The sequence below is a fragment of the Salarias fasciatus genome, chromosome 17 (genome assembly GCF_902148845.1).
Source record: "Salarias fasciatus chromosome 17, fSalaFa1.1, whole genome shotgun sequence".
Classification (NCBI taxonomy): domain Eukaryota; kingdom Metazoa; phylum Chordata; class Actinopteri; order Blenniiformes; family Blenniidae; genus Salarias; species Salarias fasciatus.
This window is the reverse complement of record NC_043761.1, coordinates 1,087,018-1,111,815: the sequence shown is the minus strand read 5'-3', so window position 1 is coordinate 1,111,815 and position 24,798 is coordinate 1,087,018. Positions and strand designations below refer to the sequence as shown.

General features: G+C 50.4%; 1 protein-coding gene across 1 annotated transcript in view; it reads right to left on the bottom strand.

Moving 5' to 3' along the window:
* The window catches only part of syn3 (synapsin III), a 68,830-nt gene extending 44,922 nt beyond the window's left edge, over window positions 1-23,908 (bottom strand). Inside the window, exons 1-4 of the mRNA XM_030113144.1 lie at window positions 23,898-23,908; window positions 17,101-17,574; window positions 10,875-10,932; window positions 5,265-5,356 (exon numbers count right to left, since the gene is read on the bottom strand). Coding sequence (XP_029969004.1) covers window positions 5,265-5,356; window positions 10,875-10,932; window positions 17,101-17,516 — 566 coding nt within the window. The 5' untranslated portion in view covers window positions 17,517-17,574; window positions 23,898-23,908. The remainder of the gene's footprint in view (window positions 1-5,264; window positions 5,357-10,874; window positions 10,933-17,100; window positions 17,575-23,897) is intronic.
* Between the last annotated feature and the right edge of the window lie 890 nt (window positions 23,909-24,798).

The following is a 24,798-nucleotide window of genomic DNA, read 5'->3' as shown; positions in this document are numbered from 1 at the left end:
ACCTGGCCCTGAATTAAAATGTGTTTGACGCCCTGATCTGCAGCAAGCAGAGAAACTGACACTGCGGCAACTGTAGCAACTGTAGCAACGCTAATTCATTTTTACTGCCGCTGTCCAAACGAGCTCGCTCCACTGTCTGGCACTGGGATGACGGTGTGTAATGACTTTATCAGGGGGTTTCAACAGGAAACAGCTGCCTGCTGCAGCTGAGAGAGAGAAAAAATAAAATCTGCCGATGGAAAGAGCGATCAGGAGAAGATGACAGAGATCGGCTGTGAAATCTAAACATTACCGATGTGACATTTTGTTTCTCATATGAAGTTTGTGGAGCTGAAATGAAGTATTTTCCCCTCTCCATGTCACCCTCTTCATTTTAGGTGTATTTAAAGTGATACTTCAACATTTTGGCAAATTGGCCCGTTTAGCGCAATTATTTAGTCATTTCGAACAGTGTACTTACTGTTTCTGTGAGGTGAGCTGTTGTTTATCCAGAGGTGAGTCGGGGAAGGTTTTCTGGACGGACACAATGGAAGTGGACGGTATTTTTGTTCCCCCTCGTCAAACTCATCAAATACACAATCCAACAACCCCAAAACACTTTGGTGGCCAAATTATAATCCGCACATTCACTGCGCTGTGGAACACCAACAAATAATACTGTAGCGTTACGACACTGAAGCAAATACTGGGAACTACTTTTTCTTTTGAAATCACTACGCCCAGACAAGTAGTTCCATCTTAGCAATCTTCGCATAAACAACTCAATCTGGTAATTTTGCATTAATACTTCACGGCGTAGTGAATGTGCGGATTATAATTTGTCCACCAAAGTGTTTTGGGGTTGTTGGATTGTGTATTTGATGAGTTTGACGAGGAGGAACAAAAATACCATCCACTGCCATTGTGTCCGTCCCGAAAACCTTCCCCGACTCACCTCTGGATAAACAACAGCTCGCCTCACAGAAAAAGTAAGTACACTGTTCGAAATGACTAATGAATTGCGCTAAACGGGCCAATTTGCCAAAATGTTGAAGTATCGCTTTAACCGTTTTTCAGTTCTAGTGAAGGGTGCGTTTACAGGTTAAGGTGCTCCGAGTCACTCAAAATCCTACTTCTATTGTTCAGATTGTGGCTTTAATGATTTTTTTAAATAAAAGTCATTGTTCCAACACATCAGAAATTCACAGGTGAAATTGCAGCCCGGCCCTGGGTGACCTCTGACCTCTGGGTGTGACCTGGCCTCGGCTGCAGCTGCTGCTTGGCCACACGGCGCTGCTATTTATACCGAGCGCCCTGTTTACCGAGGTCCCGCCGCCGAGCCGCTGCCTGGCCGCTGCCTGGCCGCCTGATAAACACACACCAAGGTTTCTGGAACATTTCCGACAAACCTTCCGTGCACCGGCGCACGCAGCCGAGTCCTGATTGGACCGGCTTTTAAAAACAGGTCCAGTGTTGACTTAATGAGCACCGATGAGGAAGATATTTAAAGGCTGCAGAAAAGCGTTGCAGCATCCCTGGTTCCAGTTCTGACGTTTTCCTCACATGCAAGACGGGAAAACTCAGAGCGAGCACCAATCAGGGCCCGCCGTTCCCCCGCGTCTCCGGCCAATAAACCCTGAGTGGCAGGGACCAGTGAAGTTAGCGTGGTCCACCAGCGTCCCGCGTCTCAGCCTCCAGGACTTAAGGGATTTGCCGTAAGCGTCTTGGTGCTTGATGCCTCGGGGTAGAACTCTCTGAGTCCATTCCTCGCTGGATTAGCGGCGTTTCAGCCGAACACAGAGCTCGCATTGGTAACGGAGTCGTGCACGCCGGTGCCTTTCCTGGCTGCGTGCGAAGCGAGTGCATGCGTGTCTGAGACGGACCGACCCCTCTGTGACGAGTTCACCGCCACGGAAAGGCCAGATGAGGAGGACATTGGGCGGTTAATGGAGGCGGTGCCCTATAGCGGCAGAGCATTACGGAGGTTTGTCGCCCATTAATTCTGTTTCTCTGTCGGTTCGCCGGGACTCATCCTGCCGGAGAGCGAGTCGCCGCCGGTCCGGGATTAATACCAGAGCGCCACATTTGTGTTTTACGATCTGAATGGCCCGGGCCCCGGAGGCAGCGCTTCACGGACAACATGCTAATGTGCCCTTTGAAAGAGTGATGAGCGGAGCGCTAACGGCGGGTCGGAGGCGCTGCAGGGCGGCGGACCGGGACGGAGGACAGTCAGGATCCACGTGGAACCGCAGGCCCACTCAGGGACGGGGGGAGAGAACAGGATAACACTTCATTATAACACATCATTCCTGCAGCGGCCGGGAGGAGCAGTAAAATCCGTCCAGCTCTGAATCATTTCACGTCGGTGAAATGTTTCTTCACAAGCGGTTTGGTTCCTTCACCAGTGGAGCAAACATGTGAAAGCATCGCTGAAAGGCAGTCCTGAGAGGCTGCCTCAACACGTTTTGCTAATAATTACCGAGAAAACATGTCTCTCTCATCTCTCAGCTGCAGGAGGCAGGCGAGACTCTTCAATTAGAAAGTTTAACAGTTCATCCTTTTGTCTGCTGCAGGTGACAAATGTTAACTTTCTGAATGCAACGTGCAGAAAAGCTGAATATGGATGAAATCCCTTCCACATAGATGTTTCTGCTCCTAACGCCAACGGTGTGTGTTTATCTGCATGTTTGATGTGTGAAGGCAAAGCGGCAAATAGCACAGCTTTGTTCAAAGTGCTAAGCTAAAACAGCAAAGCTGCTAAAACTGCTAAAATACCTGAGGTTGCTAAACCAGCTTGAATAAACAGAGATTACGAAAAAGTTAAATAAAAAAGAGGGAGAGAGAGAAAGCAAGAAAAGCTGAAAACGCTGCATTTGCTGGAACTGATAATCAGTAAACTGATGTCAAATCTGATATATTGAAACAGCCATGTTGCTACACCCAGCCAGGAAACCTCCACGTAAACGGAATTTCTTAAATATCATGAATTACCGTACAGCATCAGTCCCTGTGAAGGTTCTGGATCTTTTCAAACGCTGAGAAAAGGAGCAAAACTGTCTCTATTTCATGCCATAAAGGTTACAGACGTCCCGGCGGGACAAAGGACCGGGGAGAGGAAGCAGTGACGATAATCCACCCTTCAGCGCAGGCGGCGCTCAAAGTGGCGTTCTCAAGGACCCACGGTTCCTGGTTGTGGACGGCGCAGTGCGTCCAGCAGCGGGACGAGTCTTTCATGCAGCTCACTGCCGCGCTGCCAACAGGATGTTTTCATCAGCGTTCCTCCGGCAGGCAGAATTCAGCCTCAGGACAATGCGCTGCCACCCGGCCTCCAGAGCCGCTTATCAGACAGGATCTTTGACCTTCAGCTGCTTCCACGGAGACGCGGGGACGCGGGGACGCGGGGACTGTTTGTCCTCCTACCAGCGCCTGTGCCTGGCTCAAAGGCTGCTGAGGGCCTTATCTTCCGCCATCTGCCTGTCTCTCATTGATAAGGAGAATCGGGGCGGGACTCGGCGGGAACGCCACCACCGTCAAACCGAGCGGCGAGGATCGGCTCGGCGCACAATGGCGCATTGTGCCACGCCGGCTGTCCGTCACCGGCGGGGAAACGCACCGATCTGAGAGGAGGACAGACAGGTTCCTCCGATAAACAGACCCGATGTGTTTGAAGTGTCAGAGACGATAAAACAATGGAAGCATCCTGCTTCCCCGGCAGCCGCACGGCCAGAATGACAGACCTTCGATGTTGGTTGGGTACGTTTGGAGCCGGGAGGCTGAGAAACGGGAGGAAACCAGGCCAACCGACAACATGTTTAATAACGCAGGTGCATCTGGAGACGAGATGCATTTCAGTTTTGAAGCAGAAGCTGCTTGCAGGGCTGAGCGTCGTCCGCTGCTCCTGAGAGGTTACAGCCCCGCTGGAAGACGTTCACGATCCTATTTAGGCAGCGTTTACAACAATTCAGATGAAAATGAATCATTTTTGCATTTTTGTTTCAGAGAAATTTCACATAAACACGAAACAAACGATGTCAAACGATGTTAACATGACAGCGAAGATTACAAAGAAAACAAGGCAAGAAAAAAAAAAAAAAAAAAAAAAAAGGGCTTCAAGTGTTTTAAATTTCTGAGATATTGGAGGAAATCTTCGTTATTTAAAGGTAGAGGGAGAAACTTCAGAACGAGCAGAAAAACAAACTGGAGCGATTCACTTCCAGGATAATTTGAGAGTGTGGAGGCCGGTGTGGGGAGGGAGCGGAGCTGAGAGAGCGATGGAGAGCCAGACGACCTCTGGCAGGGCGGAAATGAGCGCCGTTAGGAGTTTGAGTGAATTAGCGAGGCCGTTTGTGTTCATGGCTATTTCAGAAAAGCAGAGCTGGAGGACTGTCTGCGTGGGTGTGCTGCTAACATGCTAACAGACGCAGAAAGCCCGCCGGAGGCTCCTGGGTGGAGCTGAGGCCTCACGGCCGCCGTAGCGTGTGGCGGCGGTAATGAGGTCCTCCAGGAGCAGTCGAGGCTGTTTTATTGAACCCTGCTCCTTCGCCACACCGGGCTCCCGGCAGCGAGGGCGATAAACCCCGTCCCCGGCAGTAAGCACGGCCGCCATCAATCACCGCCGGTTGACGGTGGGGTTTTCTTACCGGCAGGAGGAGGGACGGCCGCCGCCGAGCCTCCTGCAGCCAGACCGGACCTCCCAGTCCGGGCGCGGCGGCGGAGCGGCCAAAGGGCTGACTACGGGGAACGGCGCCGCAGCGACCGGGCCTCGTCTGCGCTCAGACGCCACGTCGCAGACCAGGAGCTTTCGGACGGTCCTTATTTTTGTTCTGGCTCTCCACTTCGTTCCGGACACTTCTTATTAGGGACCGAGCCCGAGGGCTTGCCTGAGGGCAAGGTGGCCATAACAATCCATAGAATGACCAGGATCCAGCTGAAAGAGCGAGTCCAGAGAGGAGACGCTGGCCGAGCCTCTCTTCTCCCGGCAGCAGATCAGACTCATGGAAAAAGTTCCTTCAGCCCAGCTCAGAGGGACTCGGGTCTTCTGCCATGACTGGACTGGAGTCCATCTTTAAAAAGATGCGTCTCTCTTTAACGGCGTACCGCCGGTGCTGTGAGAGAACAGACCGGTCCGCTCCGGTCTCTGCTGGCTCTACGCTACGCCGTTATCCTCAAACCACAGACATGGAGCTGATCTGCTTTATGTCAAATCATCAGAGTTTCTCTACACATAAATCGTCTCTGCACGATTAAAGCTGCAGGAGCAGGGAGAAGCAGCTCGGTCGCCTCACCTGACCACCTTGGCGCCGCCCTTGCTGACCTGCATGTCCACCGTGCAGCCCGAGTTGACGTAGGAGGCCAGGTTGATCTCGGAGAACTCCGCCTGAGGAGCAGAGACACAGGAGGGCGGGTCAGACTCCGAACCCGGAGGCCCGGCGCTCGTTTCTGTCCGACTCCACTGAAAAGCAAATATTTCATCAGGTTCATCACGGAGAGAGGAGTCAGTGAATTGATTTCCAATGTAAACTTGACTCAGCATGATAGAAAAGGCTGCAGACACTGAACCGCTGCTGAGCACTGATGAAGACGTTGGACTGCTTCGTCTCACGGGTCGCTGTCAATGGAAAAGTTGTGTTTCCCTCCGTTTACATACAGATGAGTCTGGGGTGTTTTTTAGGGCCCGACCGATTCACTGGCTGATTTTAGTCCTTTTCAAAATAATCATATCAGCGGATTTTTTGCCCATTGAACGCCGATATATTCCTAATTTCTCATAAAACAGTAAATGGTGTAAAGCTGCGGTCGGCAACTGGCCGCCCACGGGCCACTATTGGCCCGCGAACAAAACTTGAGAACCTATCAGGATCCAGTTCCTCCTAAACCGCCTTCATTACCTGTGAAACACCTGAAACCCTCCGATTCAGAGAACAACCTGCACCGCAGCTCCGTGTTGCCTTCAGGGACACTTCGTAAAAGTAGCCTGCGGATAAACGCAACCAGTGTCTCGGTCAGCTGTTAGCTTAGCTGTTAGCCACTGATGAACTGGATGGATTTGAACAGTTTCTTCGTGCTCCGACATCAGTCGGCGGGACGCGATGTCAGCTTCTGAGACGGAGGAAAGAAGATTTACACGCTGCATATCGGAATTCACCGTAAAAAGGCCATATGGGCCGGGCCCCAGTGCTCTGAAAAGTCACACCCCTTCAAAACACGTTACGTTTTCAATGGCGTCAAGCGAAACAAAAAACACACTGAAAATGTTCCGTTTCCACTGAAAGACGCAGCTTCAGTCCGTCTGCCTCGCCGTGATCACCTGACTCCCGGCTTCACTGACTGACAGGGTCAAAGGTCACCGGCTTCGACGTGCTGCAGGTCAGGGAGGCAGCAGCTGCTTGACCTCGACCGCGACAGGGTTTGGTGGCCCCGAAGCGAGCCGCCTGCTGACTCTCCGCTGAAAACCAGCACCGAAGGAGCCGTGAGAAGGTCAAAGGTCAAATACAGCACTGGTCCGTCTCATCGCGAGTCGGCGGTGAACCGATCGCCGTTACCGGCCTCTGAACGAAGCATTAGTCAAACGGAAAAATCACACCCGAGTGCTGGAGTGTGTTTCCAGCCCCGCTGTGAGCGTCACGTGACTACAGGCCCGCTGCCGCTCACAGCACAAAAAAACAACACAACAGCGGCGTGTGTCAGCGCCGCGTTTGGCCGGAGACCCTCACTCGGGATTCCTGGAAGTGCAGCAGAGGGAGGAGCTTGTTTTGTTCCATCCAGCAGAACGTCTTCGCCCCACAGACGCAGCTTTCTACACGCCAACTCGGACTGAAGCGCTGCGCACGCACACACACACACACACACACACACACACACACACACACACACACCGCAGGAGGCGGTCCGCCCGTCATGAAGTCGGCTTGTGACTGGAGAGATGAACAAACAGGTGAATTCGGAGCTGGAAAGCCTTTGAAGCTGATCTGCATTTGAAACGTGAAGCTTCAGCAGGGGTGAAGAACAGGAGGAGGATCCGGGTCCGGGTCCGGGTCCGGGTCCGGGTCCGGGCGCTGGACTCCGGGCTTCATGCTCTGACTGAATCACCACTTCCTGTCATCTTCAGCTGGACTCTGAGGGTCTTGGGTCTTCAGGGCCGTTCTGGGCTGTTTGGGATCAGCTCCTGACTGACTCACAGTGACGGAGTCTAAATCGGCCCGGAGGCGGAGACGTGGCTCTTCTTCCGTTTTGTTTGTTTGTTTTGTTGGAGCTGTCAGCGGCTCTGCAGTCTCCAGAAATATCAGGCCTGACAGCTGCTGAGCGACGCCGCTCTCCTCTGGGTCAGGTAGGCGTCTTATCGTGACTGCGGAGACGCTTGGAGAAATCAGGCGGCGCTCACAATGAGGCGGTTTTGTTCTCACTTCCGGCGTGTGGGAGGCGACCGACAGGAGCCGCTTCTCCTCATGCAGTCGTGTTTGGAGACGGTGGAGCTCTGGTTCTTCATCACAGGTCCTCCGGATGACCCCCAGCTGACCCCGGCTGCTGCTCATTTGCATCGAGGGTTCAACCAATCGCTGTCCACACCTCCTCACACTGAGACCGTCGTCACGGCGGATTCCCAGCATGCTTCGCCAGGCGTCACGCCGGCTGTCTCCCACATGAGAAGGGAAAATCACGGCAGAGCTCTCTGGGAGATGATTTCTCTTTCCTGCAGCGAAGCGAGCTCAGCGTGGGGGAGGCAGCTGGCTGCTCCGACCCTCACCCACCACTTGATTTGTTTCGTCCTCTCAGATGAAGAGGCAGGGGGCGAGCGAACGCCATAATCGTGTTTACGGGACGGCGAGGCGGCGCTCCGCTGATTCCCACCTCCTGAATGGAACATCTGTGCGCTCGGCGGAAACAAATCCCTTCCCGAACACGGCGGCCGACGCTGCCTGATCAACCCGGCGAGCGGGCCGCGCGTTTTGACCCACAGAAGAAGAAAGAAAGCAGAGCAATCCACATCGTCTCCGATTGGCCGACCCGGACGAGAGGGGTTCCAGCGGCCGCTGTCATTGGCCGTGATGGATGGAGCGGCTGGCGCAGGGCAGCGGCCCAGCAGCGGGACAGCGGGCTTTTCACGGCGCCGTGGTTACCGTGGTAACGCATTCAGACGCTCGTCTAGGAGCAGCTCCTGCCCTGGGAAAGGAAAACAGGAAGTGATACACGGGCCGGCCGATTCTTCTCAACCTGGAGCTACAGGAGAGAAGCCCCTGCTGAAGATCACTTCCTGTCTCTGCATGAGCGAAGACTCCACCGAGGCTCTGAAGCCCAGACTCAAGGCAGACGCTGAAACGCAGCTGGACCCTGGAAACGTCTGCGGCGAGTCAGAGCGGGTCGTCTTCAACGAGGCGTCCGGGGTCTTGGCGCTGCCAATGAATGAATGAATGAATGAATGCACCAACTCCCTGTGCCTGAATGTAAAGCCGGGTCAAGGTACTCAGACTGGGTCATCAGCTGGGTCAGCTTTAGCATTAGCATTAGCATTAGCCACGTCCAGAGAGACAGAAAAGGGTGAGAAGAGGGGCTGGGTAAGAACCGAGCTCCAAACAAAACCTTCACCGTTAGAATTTAGACATTTCCATCAGTTTATCTTAAAATAAAGGAATTCCCCAAATCAAAAGCTTCTATTTGCTTTATACTGTTAACTGGAAGCATCTGAGCTTCTACACTGTCAGAGGAATTCAATACAACGGGAACAGAGTGTTTCCAGATCAAGTTTCATCTATTCCAATCAGAATGTGGAGAAACGGGTCATGTCACAGCTTCTTCACAACCAAAAGAACCAAAACAACCATTTTTGTGGCCAAATATATTTGTGCAGTCACAAAACATGTTTACATTTTAAAAGTTTGTTTAATTTACCAAAACTGTCCTTTTTTACATCGATGCAAGAAAAAAAAACTACGAACTTTGAAGATAACTTTTTACCATTTTGGAGATTTCACCTTGTTTCAGCCTTTTCTCTTTGTCTTTACAGCACATGGAACTGCTTCAGCCCCACTGACACCATGTTCTCTATAAAAACCACTCTGAGCCACTGAGAGCTCTACTTTTTGAGACGAGTTCTGAATGTGTATCTGTGTCGATCCAGGAAAACAGGGCTTTTCTGAAACACTGCTGTGGCTCCCGTCCACCACTGCCATGCCTGCTGGTTCAGATCCTCCTGGAGATTCACAGCTGACTCAACCCTAACAGTCTGCGTTCTGGCCTGCGTTCATGTTTCCAGTGTTTAGTTTGATGCACGCAAACAACCAGCAGCATCTATTAGTGGGTCTACGTGAAAACAGTACTTCTTTTCAGCACTTCTGCCGTTTCCGTGGAAACGTCTTCTGAAATGAAAAATCAAGACTGATGCTTTTTCACAGGGAGCGCTGTGAATTCAGGGAATTAGTGAGTTCTACTGTAAGAGCCGTTTTAGTCCGTTCAGTTGATTTGGCTGTTTTGTTTTTTAACATGAATGAGCTAATGAACCATTCGTCACTATGAAAAAGGAGATAAAAGCAACATTACATAATATTGTAGGAGCTTCATTAAGCCACAGAAGCCAACCGGTTCACAGGTGGAGCCCAGCTTTCGCCTGGTGTTGGTTTGATCCCGAGTCTAAACTTTACAAAGCTCAGATTTCCGATAGTGAAATAGTCTTCTCCCAGCTGACGTGTTGACCTGAAGAGTTAAAAAGTCGCAACAGAAGAAACTCACTTTCCTCGGCGCTGTCATTTTGTCTCACTCTCATGACTGGGGTGAGTTGGAGGCGCCGAGCTGGTGAAACGGCTCACTAACTCCGGGAGCACAGCTCCAATCAGCAATCCGAACATTCTCCTGCCCGGCGTGTTTCTGGCGTGTTTCTGGCACGTTAACCGCTGCCGGCTGCTGCTCAACACGTGTCGCAATTTGTTAGAGTGGGAAAAAAAAAAAAAAAAAGAAACACACACTCTGGCCTCAAGCCTGTTTTTATTCGTCACTTAAAGGTATAGTGGACGATTTTCTCGAAAAAGTCGAAGCCAAACGTCTGTTACTCGCTTTTTGAAAAACGCGCATACACCAGACCGTCCTGCTGCTGCTCCGACGAGCCGCTTGACGGCGAGACGCAAGCATTTCTCCAGCGTGATGGACATGTTGGAGGACCAATAGCTGAGACTCGCTTCACGCCATTCATTGGCTAAAACATCGTTCATTACACCTTTAAAGGCTGAGAGAAACCAGCAGCTGCCTCTGCCGGGCGGCCCGAACCGAACCGAACCGAACCGAACCGGTTTAAATGATCTTAACACTCCATCCAGCCTCAGAAGGTCTAGTTGACGACCTGTTTGAATTAAGCGGAGGCGGGATATTCGGGAGGCAAGGGAAGGGTGGCGGGCCTCCCTGCTGGTCCTGAGAGGGTTCATCGCGGTGCCGCCGTTTCACACACGGATCGGGTTTCCCTCCGACGCCGGGCTCACGGCGAAGCGCGAAAGCAGCAAAGGAGAGCTGCTGGCCGCTGAGGGCAATTAGCAGCCGATTTGTTATCGACGGTGCGGAGGAGGGAGGGATTCTGGGAAAAGACCGGGGGAGCCGGACCACATCCAAGTAGGTCAGCTGAGGCTGTGTGTGAACTCCGGGCTGGGAATGGAGGGACACGGTGTTGATGAACGACTAAACGAAGCGGTTCCATTTCAGACCAGCGTCTCGCTCACGCTGGAGGAAAAGTTCAGTTTTGTCCCGTTTTCATGGAGACGGAGCGTTCTCAAAACGTTCTATCTTCAGTGGCATAAATTCCCATAAATCTCACATAATTAAAGCAATTCCAGGACCGCAGGCCCTTCCTGAAGTTTTAAAACTCCTAACACTCTCATCTGATTGGACAGAAAGCCGTCGTGAATAAAACGCGGTACCTGCTCCACTCGGATCTCGTACTCTCCGTTCAGCTTCTTCCCTCGGAAGTACTTGGCCCTGCAGAGAAGAAGGAGACAAACTTGGTCAAAGAATGTCTTTCAATCACGCAAGCGTCATTTTATTCCGGCTGCAGTCAAAACAAATCGGCCACGAAACCAGATTAGAAGAGTAAAAATAACCAGGCAGCACGGGCTGACCTGTCTCTCTGCAGGTCGTGTGTGTGTGTGTGTGTGTGTGTGTGTGTGTGTGTGTGTGTGTGTGTGTGTTTGGACATGTGGATTCTTCCCCAGCAGAACAACCTTAAAATATCTGCCTGGGTTTATTTGATTGAAGGAGAGCTGAAACGTCCACCGAGCCTCCGAAATACCTTGAAACAAATAATGACTCACATTTTCCATCAGGACAGAATCCGACCTTGTAGGGCTTCGAGTCAGCAGAACCTAAAGATGGTGATATAAAGACCGGGTTTTTAACACGTCGTGTGAGACGAGGCGTCACTGCTTCCTCACAGTTCTCGTGTGAAAACACGCCGTCTTTTTACAACGATTTGCCCGTCGGTCTGAGACCGGCGTGGACGGCGAGCGAAGCCAACATTACTGCATTTCGCTGTTTGCTCAGTTTTAGAGCAAACGATGCAATAAACCGAGTTTAGTGGGTGTTCAGACTCAAAATGAAGAGTCAGAACAGCTGGAGCGACGATGCTGCTGGGTAGAGTATTACTTCAAAATAAAACATTTGTGAAGTTTAGTGACTACTGAAATGAGTGACAGCGATTCAAGACACTGAACTATTTCCATCTGCTGGTCTTTGAGAAAAGCCGCAGTGCCTTGCGGGTCTCGGCGTTGAACCATCGCCCCATCCTCGCAGGCTGCTGACAGGCTGTCGAGGCCTCGGGCTGCAGCAGGGCGGAGCCTCGGGGCGCCGCGGCAGGCTGTCGGGGACGGTGGACACTGTGGACGCTCCTGGTGGCGGAGCGGCGTTCCTCCTCCGGTCCTGGACCGGGACCTCACCCTTGGTTTTTCATCTGCCCACATCTGTCCTCTTCGCCGCCGAGGAGGAGGAGGAGGAGGAGGAGGAGGAGGAGGAGGAGGAGGAGGAGGAGGAGGAGGAGGACGGTCTCCCAGCTGCTGGTCGCTCATTCTCTGTAATTTGGAGGCCATGAATCTTCAGGGCTGACCTACATACTGGGGGGGGGAGAAATGACCGGCATGCGCTTCAAGGTATCGCCACGCTGGGCGGCGGCTTTGATTTACACTCCGCCTTGCTCTCCGGTCTGAACAAGACTTTCACATGTGTTGAAATGTAAACAGAGGACGGCCGGAGCCTCCACCCCTCCATCTGCTCACTCCCACCACAGAAACGCCGCCCGGCTGAGGTCCTCCTCCTTCAACCATGAGAATACGCTCCTTCCTTTGTGTTCCATTAGCAGGAGGTGCGTGAGCCACGCGCTCCTTCCCTCTTCATATCTGACCTTTGCCCCCTTGGTGAGACGCAGTGCGGGCTAACAGGCAGATGTTGAGCCTCTGCTTGGCCGTGTTTGGGCTCCCTGCTTCTTCTGCAGACAAAACATGAATTTAAAACCTTCTTCGGGGCAACAGGAGCTCCCAGAGTCCGATGTACGCGAAGAGGTGAATTCTGGGACGCACTGAGCAATCAGATGCTGGAACCATTCAGAACCCAGCGCAAACAGACTGACGGCGACTTGGCAGACCCTGGAGGGGGGGGGAGGCGTGGAGGCAGAGAAGCGGGGATTGTGGGTGGCTGCGGCGATGCTCTCAGCGCTGTGTACCGCCATTGTGCATCAGTCACTGCTGGAGGCCAAGCCTGTCAGGGCAGAGCAGGGTTTCCCCAGAGACCCCAGCCTCTCCACCGGAATGCCCCCGAGGGGCAGATTCAGCCCGGGGGGGGGGGGGGGGGGGGGGGGGGGGGGGGACAAACGGACGGACCGACACACCAGCAGCCAGGACGCCGCGTCAAACCGAGGAGCAGCCTGCCTGACTTCACCTTCATGTGTGAGTTTCATGCTGAGATGAAATGAACCTGCTGTCATGAGATTCCACCGTTCGGCTGAGGAACAGGCCAACGCAGCGGCTCTTACAACATCTTATTGGAAAAAAACCATCGATATAAACAACATGCTACTGTTCAATACTGAATTCCAGGAAAACATGAAGAGAAGTTTGAGCATGTCGTCCAGCCTAGAAACAAACTGCCACACACTCAAACTCTCACACATTAAACTACAGCTTTTATTTCCCTTCTCTGCTACCATTATAGCACAATTTCAGATATTTGCTGGGTTTTAGAGAGAAGGGTACTTTTAATCATTCTCGCCGTTTTAACTTTTTACGTTGTTCTATTTTAGTATTATTGAGAGGTTGATTTGGCCGTTACAGTTATGGCTTTGTTAGCCGTTCTACCTCAGTTTTTACTTTAAGTTTAATTTCTTTTTGTTTTATTCTTACACTTTGCTTCATTATTTATTAATATTTTGCTATTTAGCCTTGGGGATTGTTTTGACTTTTTTGGGACTTTACCTGCTGCTGACTGCTAAACAATGTTAATGAATGGAAATGACTGAAAATGAAATCGTCTGTTTGGAATGATTATTTTTTCAATGTAGTTTAATCTAAGGTCGAATATGTTGTGGGCAACACCAAAGTCAACATTTTGGAAAACCCGCGGATCGTCCAGTCTTGTGGTTTAGTTTGAACGGAAGCTAGCTAACGGCTAATCTGTTCCGGTGAGCCCGTCTGTACCTCTTTCAGCGGCTGAGATAAAACCTCCTGGAACACCGGCGTCATTCTGGGATTTGAGTCCCACTGGTCCAAGATGAGAAATCCCCAAAACGAGGTCTGCTGTTATGATTTACATCAATTTTTCATTTGAAAAAAACGCTAGAACCGCGGCTCGGCGCCATTTTGATAACACCCGGAAGCAGGCCGTCGGCCATTTCCGGTGTCGTTTTATCAAAATAAAACACTTCTGCGTTTGGGTTTAAGTAGGTAGTTTTGTTTTGTTTTTTTATATATAGCGACCTGAGTGTATGTGAAACTTTATTTGTGCTAACTTGTAAAGAAGAGTAGAAGGAACATGTCTCTGTATTATTTCCTCCTCTGCTGGATTTTTATGGAATAAATTCTGTCTGAATTTCTGATTTACTTTTTTCTCTTCCAGATGGAATTTACCATTCAAACATTGAAGTGACGCTCCTGCAGCAGACATATTCAGATAGGCCAACTTCTCCTGAACAAAGCAAAGCCTAACACCTGAGTCTGCATCACAGGTTTTATGAGCATTTATGCACAAAAAGTCCTGGAAAAACAGGAAAACATGGCTCAGACCTCAGAGCAGAATAAACACAGAACTACATCTAATATCCAGAACATCTATTTAAAACTTTTTTCCACAAAACAAACACTGTCTCACACACACACGTTGTCCAAGCAGCAGTCAAACATTTACCTGTTTTATGAGTTTTGTGTGAGTCAGCGTCACACACTCGGGTTTAGCTGCAGCTGTGGACTGAGTGCAGTGTTTTCATGGCACGGTGGATCCTGAGACTCTGTGGCCCCAGGCCGTTACCCTGATGGACTCCCAGTAAACTGGCTCTGGGTCTGCTGAGTCTGGCCTGAGGACAGGTCTGCTTCCTGGCCCTGGACGGGTCCAGGTCTGGGACGGAGGACAGGTCTTCTCCTGACTGTCCCCTGCAGCCTGAGCCAGTCCTGTTTGGCGGCCGGTCCAGATCCGACGGTGATGGAGACTCCATGAGGGCGGTGTGGACGGTGACCAGCAGCTTCCTGAGCTGCATTACTATTACTATTACTATTACTATTACTATTACTACTACAACACATCATCAGCAGGGTAAAACTAACCTGTCTCACCACGGTCTAACCAGCTCACGCTCCCTGTTAGTGGGTGAACAATCCAACGCTTGGTGAATTCTGCTTCACAATGACAGGAAGAGCCGACATCCAAGGATCAAAATGCGACGTCGCTATGAACGCTTGGCCGCCATGAACCAGTTCTCCCTGTGGTCACTTTTCTGGCACCTCCTGCTTAAAACCCAAAAAGTCAGAAGGATGGTGAGGCCCCGCTTTCACGGTCTGTACTCATGTCTGCTCTACGGGAGGTCTCTGTCCTCCCTGAGCTCGCCTTAGGACACCTGCGGAAGTCCATCCGGGACGGGGAGCTGGGTCCGTGTCTGGTGGAGGACCTCAGGGAAGACGGCGTTGAGCACCGAGCTGAAGTCCACCGACAGGATCCCTGTGTCCGTCGCCGGGGGTGAAGACCTGAGAAACAGCAGGGGGTCCAGCGGGGATCCGTGACGTCCTTCAGGCTCTCGGAGGACTTCAGGACCACCGGCGGTCTCGGGTTCAGGGTTTGTTCAGGCCTGTCGGCAGCAGAGGGGATCCAGGGCCGGTCGGAGGTCTCCATCTGCTGGCCAGCGCTCTCACTCCTCTCACTCCAGAGAGGAGTGAGAGTGAACAGGACTGGCTGCGCTGCAGTGACACCCTGTGGAGAACAGGCCAACCCGTCCGGGGGAAACTCCCAGGAGCTGGATTCAGACGGAAAGAGCAGCTGGGAGCGCTCTGCTCTCACATTCAGATCAACTAAATTAAACAGAGAAAAATAAAGTAAATTAAAGAATAGAACATAAACAATAGATTGATATTATAATGTGAAAGGGGCAGAAATACTTGATTTGATTGATGTAAAATTATTCTATATGTGTAGAAAATGCAAAAATGATGCATTCTCACTAGAAACCTGTAAACGGAGCTTTGAACGACTGAGTTTGTGTCGGTCAGAGTCTAACCTGCAGCTCCTCTGCTCCCCGAAGCTTCAAAATCTTATTCTGTCATTTTAACATGTTTTGCTTTATTTGCATACCATTTTTATTGCTTAGAATCAATGTTTTCCACCCATTTCTGTCTAAAATAGATTATAGATTATTGTTTATAAAGAACAGCTTTAAAGTGTTAAACGATATTAATAGTCAAAATGTATTTTTTTAAATGTCTTAAAGAAGCATATAAGTCACAGTTGCAAGATTAAAAATTAATGTAAAATGGCTGAAAATAGTTAGAGAAGCAAAAAGATGAAAACAGTGAAATAGGAAAAAGTTAGTTCGTCTAATTAGCTGAAAGTGGCTTTAACTACTCGAAACACTAAAAGAGTGAAAGAAAAAAATGTCCTCATTATCTTTTTTTTTAACAGAAAATTATAAAAGTGGTTCAAATTTAAAAAAGAATTACAAAAATTTGCGAAAATTATTTTAAAATAAATACCTGCTGAATTTTCTAATAAAATAAAAAGTAAAACCATAAAAATAAAATAGAAGAAATTACTTAAAGGATAATGAAAGTCATAATTAATGGATGTAGTTTCCAGTGTGTGTTTGTGAAGCTGCCAAGGCAGAGAAGACTTCACGCTCTGTGGCTGCTGATGAATTCTACTGGCTGGACTGTGAGAAGGGGGCGGGGCTTCGGTTGAGCCGTCACTTCTGGACGGCGGCGTCCGTCCGTCTGTCAGGATCAGGATTGCCGCTCTTTCTGGAGAGAAACTCAAAGCGCCGCTCGGCGCTGATGAAGGTCGATCTGCCAGCGAGCGTCAGGCGACAGGATAACGGCTCATGAAGCAGCAGAGCGGGTTATTGATCAGGAGGCTGCGGCGCTGGAATCAATCCCCCCACGGCGCCGAACGCCAGCGGGCCACGCCCTCTTCGCATCACAGCTCGCTCCTTCTTCTCTCATCTCCAGAGCGAAGGACTTTCCTCGTGTTTCCACGACGATGTTCCGGCTCATGAAGCCGTGGCGCCGACGAGCGAAAGTCAAGGACGAGTGAAAACCGTCATGGAGCAGGACGAGTCGGTTCCTCCGGAAAGATCCAGAGAACCGCATCCAATTGGAAGAGGGAAGAATCAGGTGAGAACATTTAGTAAAGTGACTTCTGCACCACGTTTGAAATGAAAAACGATCTTTTTAGTGAATTTTGTTTTTGCGTCCACGCCGCGTAAAAAGTTAAGGGTGAGCCTGAACTGGAGAGCAGGCGACTGGACGGCCGGATTTAATCCCGACAGGAAAACGCATTTAGTGGATCCTGCAGCCGATCCCGAGACCCCGGCTGCAGGCTCCACCCCCCCCCCTCCTGCTCCTCCCCCCCCCCCCCTCCTGCTCCTCCCCCCCCCCCTCCTCCTCCTCCTTTTCCTCCTCGACTCACCAGTCGGTGTGCTGATCGTCCACCACCAGCAGGATCTTGGGTTTTCGGACCAGAGGTTTGGCGGACTGACTTCCCCCCGCGGCGCCGCCTTCCGCCGTTGCTGCCGCCGCCGCAGACTTGGCGTGCGCGGCGGCGGCGACGTTCTGGGCCATCTGGGCGCTCTTCACCACGCTGGAGAAGGAGCTGAGGAAGCTGCCGGGAGCCGAGCCGGGGCCGGACCCCGATCCCGATCCCTGCCCCTGGGTCTGGGCCTGGGGAGGGGCGCCGGGCGGCTGCCGCCTCTCGGTGGCCGGCGAGGCCGGGGAGGACGTGGACGAGCCCGGCGGGGGCGGCGGCCTCTGCAGGTCCATCATGTAGCCGTTGGGCAGGTTGGCCACGAAGCTGCTGTCTGACAGGCGCCGGCGGAGATAGTTCATGGCGGCGGGCTGGTGGGCGGGTCAGGCCAGAGGAGGCGGGCGGACGGACGCCGGAGTCCTGAGGAGACAGAAAGAGGAAATCAGACTGAACCCACAGCAGAGAAGGGCGACCAGAACCAGGCAGGAGGCGAGGACCACCGCTTCCTCCTGTCGTCTCCGTCCTGCTCGTCTGTCCTGGTTTGGCGGGAAATACGTTTGGTTCCACTTCCTGTCACCTTTGACCTCTATGTGTTCAACCTCCCTCTAATAACCACCAAGAAATATCGAATTAACCAAACAACCCGCCGATGATAAGAAGAAGCGCCTCCTCTCGCGTACTCCTTATGGATTACGCATTTTTGCCGAATCCGAGTAAAGTCCGAGCGTCGTCGGTCATCATTGGTGCTCGTGCTGATGGGAAATCCTCATTGGGTAAGAACTACTGTCTTCACTCTCTCAGGCTCTGATTGGCCAGTCACACACAGCCTCCTCCTCCTGCACAGAGAGGCGGAGTCTCTCGCTTTCAGGCAGTCACGGCGCCACCTGTCTGTGCTTGCTGGGTCTGACTCGAGCTCCCGCTGCCAGCAGTACTGCAGCACTCTCCAGCTCGCCTCTGTTTCTGTTTTCATGATATTTAAAGTTACTTGGTGAACCTGTTTCATAACGCAGGACGAGACGGAGCTGAAAGCAGCTGGTGTCTCGTCGGTCGCTGCCTCCACTCCGGTCAGGGTTTTCTCCGCTCGCTTCTATTAACGTGCTATTAACCGACGTAGCGCATTTGAAAAGACAGAGCAGTAAAGAACTCGTCTCGCTTCGGTCACTGCCTCCACTCCCGTCTTTTTTTTTTTTTTTTTTTAAGCCGTTCTTGCCATTTATTCGGCTGGTGACAGAAAGTCAGTTTGTAAACTTGCTCGTTCTCTTAGTCCGTGCATTCTGTACATTCATGCACTTAAAATATTAATGTTTAGATTTAATAAAAAAAATTGTTCTGAAAATAGTTTGTTCACTATTGTGATCAAAAACAATGAATCTCATTCATGAAGCTGTTATGTAAATTCATTCATACATTTTGAAATATTCATGTTCTGACTCCATTAAAAATACTCGTTCTGTAAATAGTTCCTTTACTATTGTGACCAAAAATATTCAAATCTTAGTTCTGAGGCTGTTGTGTGAATAAACAATCACTTTAATAACTTTAAAAACATTCATGTTCTAAAATTTAAAAAGTGTACATTTTATCATTGAGACTGTTCGATAAATAGTTTTCAAATAAACAATAAATAGAGCAACTTCTGAGCAATCCATATCAACTTCAGACCTAAGATAGTGTACAACTTCTGCCCCACCCCATTTCCAGTTAAACCACGTCCACTTCCTGTTTAGGCCACGCCCCTCCCAGTACAGATCATTTGAATGGATAAACAGATACAGATACTGACAGCGGTGTGATCGCTCATCCCTATCAACAACCCTAATTTGTGCCGGGGTCGGACGAGACGCTCACGAGACGAGACGAGACGAGACGAGACGCTCAGCTCACGAGACGAGACGAGACGAGACGAGATTCCCTCTTTACTTTTCAGGAAACTAAAATGACAAAATATATGACTGAAAAAACAGACCTTTTTAATTTAACAGTCTTAAAACAATACAGGAGCATTTTGTACTCAGGTGTAATGAGGAGACGTCCTAAAATCCAAGGTGTGGTGTCCTCTGGAGACATTTGTCTCTTTTGAGGGACAGGCTATGAGGAGACAATGGGGGACGTGTTGAAAACAAAAGCTCATTGCTGAAAATGGTCCAGAATCCCAGTGGAGACATGAAACAAGCTGCTCGGTATTATAGGAAGAGTTTTTATTGCTGTAATAACTAATGAAGACGTTTCTGTTAATTACTGATAAGGGTGTGAATCATTCTGGACACTTTTTGTTCAGATGTAAATAAAAGCAGAGATTTTTTTCCCCACAGTGGTGCTTCTCGTACATCATCTCATTAACTTTTGGAGAATGCCTGAACCATTTCTGGTAATAAAAAAGTTTTCGGTTGAATTAAAGTAACTTTGAGCTTAAATTTGCCTGGAATATGAAGAATTTGAGGCTTGAATGTGTCGTGAAAACGATTCAAAACGATGTACTGTAGTTCATCTGCCGGGCCTTTCGAGGCGCTGTGACCCTGTAACTCTGCCAGAAAAACACCAGAGAAGAAGAGCCGGAGCCGCTCAACACTCAACACAAGAAGAAGAAGAAGAAGAAGAAGAAGAAGAAGAAGAAGAAACCAAGGAGCATCAGTAGCTTCTGCAGGACGCTGTTTTTGACCCCATTTCGTCCGTTTTCCTGTCCGCTCAGACTGGAAGTCACCAGATAAACTAGTCCGTGGTCCACGGTTGTCACAGCGTCCGCTCCGTCAGCGGTGCGCTCTTGTCTGAGAGCCTTCTGCCCGGAACCGCGAGAAACAAGAAATCTCGTCACGATTTAATCTCGCGAGATCTTGTCACTCCCCTCCTAATTTGAAAAAAGCAACATGAAGCACCAGCTGAAATGTGTCGCCATCAGACCAGCTGAACATTCTACAAAACTCGGGACAGAAAAGTCCCTGCTGCTGGAGAGTGGAGCTCAGTAAATCATCTGTTTGTGAGACACTGGGCCGCCTGGGACAAGAACCCACCTGAACCTCAGGGTGTGATCAGTGTCAGTCCGATCGACTCCAACGACTGATTCATGTTTCATACTCTGCAAAACTCAAGTCCTCGGAGCAGGCGCCACCTTCCGCTCACTGGTGAAACATGAAGATAATGCGGACGTGCAAAAAAACTAATTCTGGAGGAATTCCAGCAGCGATGATGTTGGTCTCAAAAACAGTCGGGTCTCATCGAATCCATTTAAAAATGCTGGTTTTCAGAGTGATAATAAACATAAAGCTCCTGGTTCCAGAACAGGTTCTGGTTTCTACAACCAGACTCTGATTTTCATATAAATCATCTGTTGATTTGATTTTTCGAGTTAAAGTTTAGCATAAATCGCCCAATCACAGCGCCCCCTCTGGCCACGTGATGCGGTCATGTGACAGGCTGGACCAATCACATTTACACCCGGCTGACAGTGTTCAGTGTGGAGACGACCTGCTGGACTCGCCGACATCTTCAGACCGGGATTTCAGAACGCTACAGACGCCAGGAAAGCTTTATCCACTGGATTTAATATCTATGCTTCAGATTATAGTTTCTGTTGTCCTGGGAAAGTCTCGAAAAAAGACCCAGAAATGTTTTTCCTAAACTCCTAAAAAGCCGAGCGGCTGCTCCGTGATTGGCTGATTATCTCTTGGCCTACATAAGCCGCAGGTATGTTTTCATCCTGTCTGTTTCTGTCACACAGGTAAAACACACGTGACCTTTTGGCTGCGACCCCGTCCGGCTGACAGGATTCACCACGTCTCACGGCTGTAAACGCTGCAGCTACATCCAGAAAACTCAGAGACCGCCACGACAGCCTCCTGCAGTTCGACCACTTTAACAAGAAACACTGAAAACCGTCCAGCGTCCATGTTTCCTCCGGCTGTCGACGCCCAGATCCAGCCGAGCTGCGTCGCTTCAGAGCTCCTTCTACTCATCCTTCCAGTCCTGGCGCCGGGGTCAGCACTCAGGAAGTTATTTTTAGTCTGGATTAGGACGATAATTCTTGAGAGTTTTAGTTCTGGAGATCATCGGTGTGTAGGCGCCGCTCCTGACGAGCGTCAAAAATACGACTTTTTAGAAATCCTCTCTGGGCGAATAACCATCAGGAGCAGGATGTTGAAAAGGTTGTTCTGCAGCCGCTTCTTCTTTTTCTCTGCTGCACCTGATTTGCATACGATTAAGTTACCCAGGCGGCGGCGGCGGCGGCGGGGGGCGGAAAGCGCCGGCAAATAATTCAGTGGCGACGCCGAGTGGGATGAGACTCGCGGCTCATTTCAGCCGTCTGGAGGAGAGAAAACAGCGACGAGACGAGGCGGGAATCAAACCCCAAACCCCAGGAAAGGAGCCGCGCTCACAGCAAATGAGATTAAAGTGTGTTTGGAAGTGTGTGCGGAGGGTCGAACAAGGCAAAGGACTCTGGGTAAATGTTTCATCCTGACACGTTCATGTAGGAACTGCAGGATGAAGCCTGAGTCATCGGCTCGCCGTTTCCACCCGAAGGCGTCTCGACAGGGAAGGTGACAAACACCGGGAAGCGGGAGACGCGGCGCGGCCTCCGGCGGTCCGGCGAGGCTCGCATCGAACCGCCGCCATGTTGGGAAACAACTGAACACCCAGAATTACCACGTCCTGCTGGAAACAGCGTCTCTACACGCTGGGCTCTCGACTCCAGACTCCCACGGCCAGCAGGGTGCTAATCACAGGCTGCGTAATGACGGGAAGAGCGGATAACGCCACATCCACGCCGCTCTCTGCGCCCCCTGCTGGCGGAGCACGAAGCACGGAGGACTTTCTATATTTAGGAATCCTGTGATCAGTGAGGACGGAGTGTGAGAGACAGCAGCTCCCTTCCCGTTCACGTAATTCACGCATTAAAGATCCTAATGAACCCGTCCACGCCGCGTCCTGCCCACGGGCATTCTGGGGGATTATTAATAAACGTGTGGGACTTGCTTCTGCCGCCGCTGTGGTTTGATGGAGTCGTGACTCCCGAGTCGTCGGCGGTTCAGCGGGAAGCAGCGAGGACTGAAAACGCGGGGCAGTCTAAAGGGCAGAGCGCGGCGCGGCGCCACGCGATCGGCGGCGGCGGCGGTTTGTCGGATCGGGTCTCCTTCCTCCTGCTGCCTCCAGGCTCCGGGACCGAGTCCGCTCTGCGACTGTCCAGAGTTCTCACGTCTCCACAGAAATCTGTTGTTTGGGTTAAAAATAGACGGCGAGTGTTTCTGAACGGAGCGTCCAGACAGGAGCTCAGTATTTCACTGACAAAGGAAGAAATGAAACACGGAGTTTCTGTGTTCACTGAGTTTATTGCTGCGACCCGACCCTGCACTCAGAGCTCCAACCTGCAGCTACACCGAAACATCTGGAAAACGACGTCTATTAACACGGAAACAGAAGAACAGTGGTGGGTCTCCCCTCCTCTCGAAGACTAAGTTGATGATTTATTGATGTTTATTGTTTATTGATGATTATTGACCTAATCTTTACTTGAGAACAAGTCTAAACTCCTTTTAAAGCTAATTATAGAGCCTCTTTATATTTAAGCAGCTTCAAGAACTGCTCTGTTGGTTTCTTTAGGGCGACTGTTAAACTAAATAGTTTTTTAATGAAGCATTCGAATAAAGACAAAAATGTGGAAGTGTCTCATTTATAAGTTATGCAGGTTTTTGCCCCCTGGTGGCGCCACTGATGTCTGACCGGGGAGGTTTTTCTCAAACCGCTGTAACTCTGCTGCAGCGAGCAACAAAAGCGGGTTTGAGGTTTAACCCGGTTCCACCGACTGGACGCTGGAGGCTGGAGGCAGGAAGCGGCTGGCGGCCATGACGGCGGCGGTCTGAGGTCTTCAGAAGTCTACGACATGAATCGGTGGAAAACGCCATGAGCAGGCGCCACCCGCCCATTTCCGATCTGAAAAGTGCCTCGTAAATAAAGTCTGATCGTCCAGTCAGGAAAACAGCAGCTCAGCGAAACGAGCGTCGACGTTTCAGTTCAGAATCCAGGAGAGCCGGCCCACAGCCAATCAGATCCACTGACGGACTGTGGGAGTGTTTGGGAGCAGGGACCCTGAAGCAAAGCATTGTGGGAACAACTGCAATATCCCCACAGCCTCCAGTGAGAAGCATGTCTTCTCACAGTCTCAGCCTTATTGTTTAATTCCAGGATGTTTCTAGAAGCTAAAGTCAGAAAAACCATAAAGCTTCACTTCATTAGCAGAATGAAACATTCATGGTTTTATCTGAAACTGAACATGACGGAGACACTCAGGTCTGGTCGCGAGACGTCCTGAAGCTTCACCGCGCGAAAAAAGTGACTTAAAGATGAAATGGAAGAGGACCTCCTCCTCCTCTTCCTCTTCCTCCTCCTCCTCCTCCTCCTCCTCCTGCAGGGGGAGAGAGGCTGCAGACACGGAGGAGGGAATCCCTCCTGTGTGCCACACACACACACACACACACACACACACACACACACACACACACACACACGGTGACACAGCGAAACAACGCGCGCGCGCCGCACTCCGCAGCATCTCCTCCATCTCCAACCATTCTCCTCCTCCTCTTCCTCCTCCTCCTCCTCATCATCAGGGGTAATAATGAGCAGCAGGAGCTCCATCGTGCACCAGCTGCTATCTCCACACACACACACACGCACTCTCACACACACACACACAACAGGCTGCAGGGGGAATAAACGCGCGTAACAGTAACAATGAAAAGAGCGCAGTTTACCTGAGCGGCGGCTGGATGAGTGAGGAGGAGGAGGAGAGTCTTCCTCTTTCCTCTGCTTATTGATGCTGCTCGCTCTCTCTCTCTCTCTCTCTCTCTCTCTCTCTCTCTCTCTCTCTCTCTCTCTCTCTCTCTCTCTCCCTCTCTCACAATGCATGCTGGGAACGTGAGGGGTGTGTTGTCTCCATCACTGCAGTCTCCTCCTCGCGCTCATTGGCTGCTCTGCTAATTAAGCAGCTTCCAGCCAATCAGAGAGAAAACGCTCACACATGTGAAGTTAACCCTTTACAGGAGGGATTCTCAACTGGTGGCTCGAGGCCCCAAAGAGGGGTCCCCTGAAAACACATCTTTAGCACAGCTCTGTGTTCACATCTTGTCTGCGTCTTTCTTTCTTTTTCCACTGAAATGTGTTATTTTCTCAATTATCACAAAGCAGAAAATCTCAACTTTGGTCAAAAATGACATGTTTTTCATTATTTATATTTCTAAAATGCCACTGAATGAGTCTCGCTGTGACCAGTCCGGGGGTCGGAGTCCATCAGGAAGCCTCCTGCTTCCGTTCAGCTCAGCTCTGTAAGGTAAACCAGTCAAAAACAACCTTTTCCTGTCAATATATGAGAATCTTAAAGCAGAAATGGGAAAATTTAACTCTAATTTTCAATAAAATTATGAAAAAAATCTGTATTTATGCGAAATATCTTTTCTTTAATTATGACTTTAATGTAACTAATCACCGTTCACACGTCCCATTTTACCATTTCCACGGTCCTCCTTCTCTTTAAACTACAGTTACATGATAGTTTGAGGGTTTTTAACAGTGAGGAACCATTGTGGAAGTGATCCAGAGCCACAAAAGAAAGGTTTTTTTTCCCCTTATGTTTGAAGTTAAGCATCTTATTTCAAA